This window comes from Chenopodium quinoa, unplaced genomic scaffold (assembly GCF_001683475.1).
Source record: "Chenopodium quinoa cultivar QQ74 unplaced genomic scaffold, ASM168347v1, whole genome shotgun sequence".
NCBI classification, from domain to species: domain Eukaryota; kingdom Viridiplantae; phylum Streptophyta; class Magnoliopsida; order Caryophyllales; family Amaranthaceae; genus Chenopodium; species Chenopodium quinoa.
The window spans coordinates 1,934,869-1,937,488 of NW_018743689.1; the positions used below are offsets into that span (position 1 = coordinate 1,934,869).

At 44.5% G+C, this 2,620-nt stretch overlaps 1 protein-coding gene across 1 annotated transcript; it reads right to left on the reverse strand.

The window, feature by feature from the left end:
* Window positions 1-274: 274 nt before the first annotated feature.
* LOC110683650 lies at window positions 275-2,283 on the reverse strand. The gene is made up of 4 exons (XM_021860042.1): window positions 1,745-2,283; window positions 1,523-1,663; window positions 474-972; window positions 275-316 (listed from the first exon to the last, which is right to left on the reverse strand). Exons 1-4 carry the CDS (start codon window positions 2,281-2,283, stop codon window positions 275-277), a joined length of 1,221 nt encoding a protein of 406 aa, XP_021715734.1.
* Between the last annotated feature and the right edge of the window lie 337 nt (window positions 2,284-2,620).

A 2,620-nucleotide genomic window follows, 5' to 3' on the forward strand; every position in this document is an offset into this window, starting at 1 on the left:
CGCCTGCTCCAAAACCTTCCGCGCCCGCGGGGAGATCGCGGGGCAACCGCGGGGACTTCCTGGAATGAAGCTTCAAATTCGGTCGAATTGAGGCCCGCGCCCTCTCCAACAGGGGGCGCCCTCTCCAGAATCTCCCGCGCCCGCTGAGAGACCGCAGGGCAACCACGGGAAGTCCCTAGAAATGACATTATAAATTTGCCTCAAGAGGAGAAATTGCCCCCGAGGTCTCTCCTTGCCCTCGGGGAGCCCTCTCCTCAGCACTCTTAACTTTTCTTCAAACCCCTTTGTTTTTCAACAAGCGATTATAATGCCCGACCTACAAAACAAACACAAAACTAACTCAAAAATAGAATAAAAAACCAATCAAGAAGAAAAGAAAGGAAAAATAAATGAGATGAGAATCCGGGTTGCCTCCCGTAAGCGTTGTTGGTTAACTTCATTCTTGAATTGTAGAGCAGGACTTTGTCACCTACATAAAACTCCTTTTTCTCAATCAACTTGTCATGAACCTCTTTGGAGCGAGCCTTGTAGGTGCTAGCACAATCGTAAGCATCAAGTCGAAGTTCCTCTAGCTCATGAAGATCCAACCACCTCTTCTCCCCCGCACTAGCTAAGTCAAAATTTATCTTCTTGATAGCCCATAAGGCACGATGTTCAAGCTCTACCGGGAGATGGCATGATTTGCCATAGATAAGGCGATATGGAGTGGTACCAATAGGCGTCTTAAAAGTCGTTCTATAAGCCCAAAGAGCATCATCTAACTTGTTCGACCAATCCTTTCTATTCCTTGCAACCGTCTTCTCAAGAATGAGCTTTATTTGACGATTGGAGACCTCGACTTGGCCACTCGATTGAGGATGATATGGAAGGCCAAACCGTTGATGCACTCCATGTTTCCTCAACATCTTTTGGAAAGCATTGTGAACAAAATGAGACCCGTTATCGCTTATCACAGCCTTAGGCACGCCAAACCTTGGGAAGATGATTTTGTTGAACAACTTCAGCACTACTTTGTGGTCATTAGTAGGGGAGGCAATGGCCTCAACCCATTTAGAAACATAGTCCACAGCCACAAGTATAAATTGATTACCATATGAAGATGGGAACGGTCCCATGAAGTCAATCCCCAAACATCGAACACCTCTAGCTCAAGAATGGGTTGTTGAGGCATCTCATTCCTCTTGGAGATATTCCCAACCCTTTGACATTGGTCACATGACTTCACAAAGCCCCATGAGTCCTTGAAGAGATGCGGCCACCACAAACCACATTGAAGAACCTTGGTAGCGGTCTTGGAAACACCCATATGCCCACCACTAGGGTCGAGTGGCACATCCTTAAAACACTAGGCACCTCTTCATTCGAAACACAACGCCTAAGTAAGCCATCAACCCCTCGTTTGTATAGGATGGGATCATCCCACAAGTAATTTCTTGCCTCCCTTTTGATTTTCTTCCTTTGGTTCTTTGAGAAAGAGGGTGGAAACTCGCCACATGCTAGAAAATTCACCAAGTCGGCATACCATGGGAGTTCCTTCACCTCTATGGAATATAAGAAGTCATCAAGCATTCTATCCTTAATTGGTGAACCATCATCATGAATGTGATCACCCTCAAGGCGAGAAAGATGGTCCGCCACAACATTCTCCGCACCCTTCTTATCCCTAATCTCAATCTCAAAAGTTTACAATTCAAGCACTCATCGAATCAACCTAGGCTTGGACTCTTTCTTGGCAAAGAGATACTTGAGGGTCGCATGGTCCGTGAAGACTATGGTCTTGGAACCCAACAAGTAACAACGGAATTTCTCAAAAGAGTGCACAATTGCTAAAAATTCTTTTTCCGTTGTTGTGTAGTTCTTTTGAGCCCCATTGAGTGTCTTGGACATATAATAGATCACATGAAGCTTCTTTTCTACACGTTGTCCCAAAACACCTCCAATAGCCCAATCACTTGCATCACACATCAATTCAAAAGGAAGATCCCACCTTGGGGCTTGAACAATAGGAGTGGAGATAAGGGCCTTCTTCAATTTATCAAATGCCTTCAAGCATTTGTCATCAAAAATGAACTCAACATCCTTTTGAAGAAGGTCATTTAGGGGCTTAGCAATAAGTGAAAAATCCTTGATGAATCTTCTATATAAACCAGCATGACCAAGGAACGATCTCACACCCTTGACATTCACCGGAGGTGGAAGTTTCTCAATAACTTCTATTTTTTCCTTATCCACCTCAATGCCTCTATTTGAAATCTTGTGCCCAATCACTATACCTTCTTCCATCATGAAGTGGCATTTCTCCCAAATCAAAACAAGATTGACCTTAACACATCTTTCCAAACACTTCTCAAGGTTCACAAGGCACTCCTCAAATGAGACACCCCCACCGAAAAGTCATCCATGAAAACCTCCATTTCCTCCTCCAACATATCCCCAAAGATACTCATCATGCACCTTTGGAGTGTAGCGGGAGCATTGCATAACCCAAAGGGCATTCTTCGATAGGAAAAGGTCCCATAAGGACATGTGAAGGTAGTTTTCTCTTGATCATCGGGGTGAATGGGGATTTGGAAGAATCCCGAATATCCATCGAGGAAACAATAGAACTTGTGCCTTGTTA

Coding starts and splice junctions, on each gene's coding strand:
- LOC110683650 (XM_021860042.1), bottom strand. CDS start 2,283: ATGGAAGAAGGTATAGTGATTGGGCACAAGATTTCAAATAGAGGCATT. Junction 973..1,522: donor GAGGTGAAGGAACTCCCATG/GTATGCCGACTT, acceptor CATCTTCCCAAG/GTTTGGCGTGCCTAAGGCTG. Junction 317..473: donor TTGAGAAAAAGGAGTTTTAT/GTAGGTGACAAA, acceptor TTTGTTTTGTAG/GTCGGGCATTATAATCGCTT.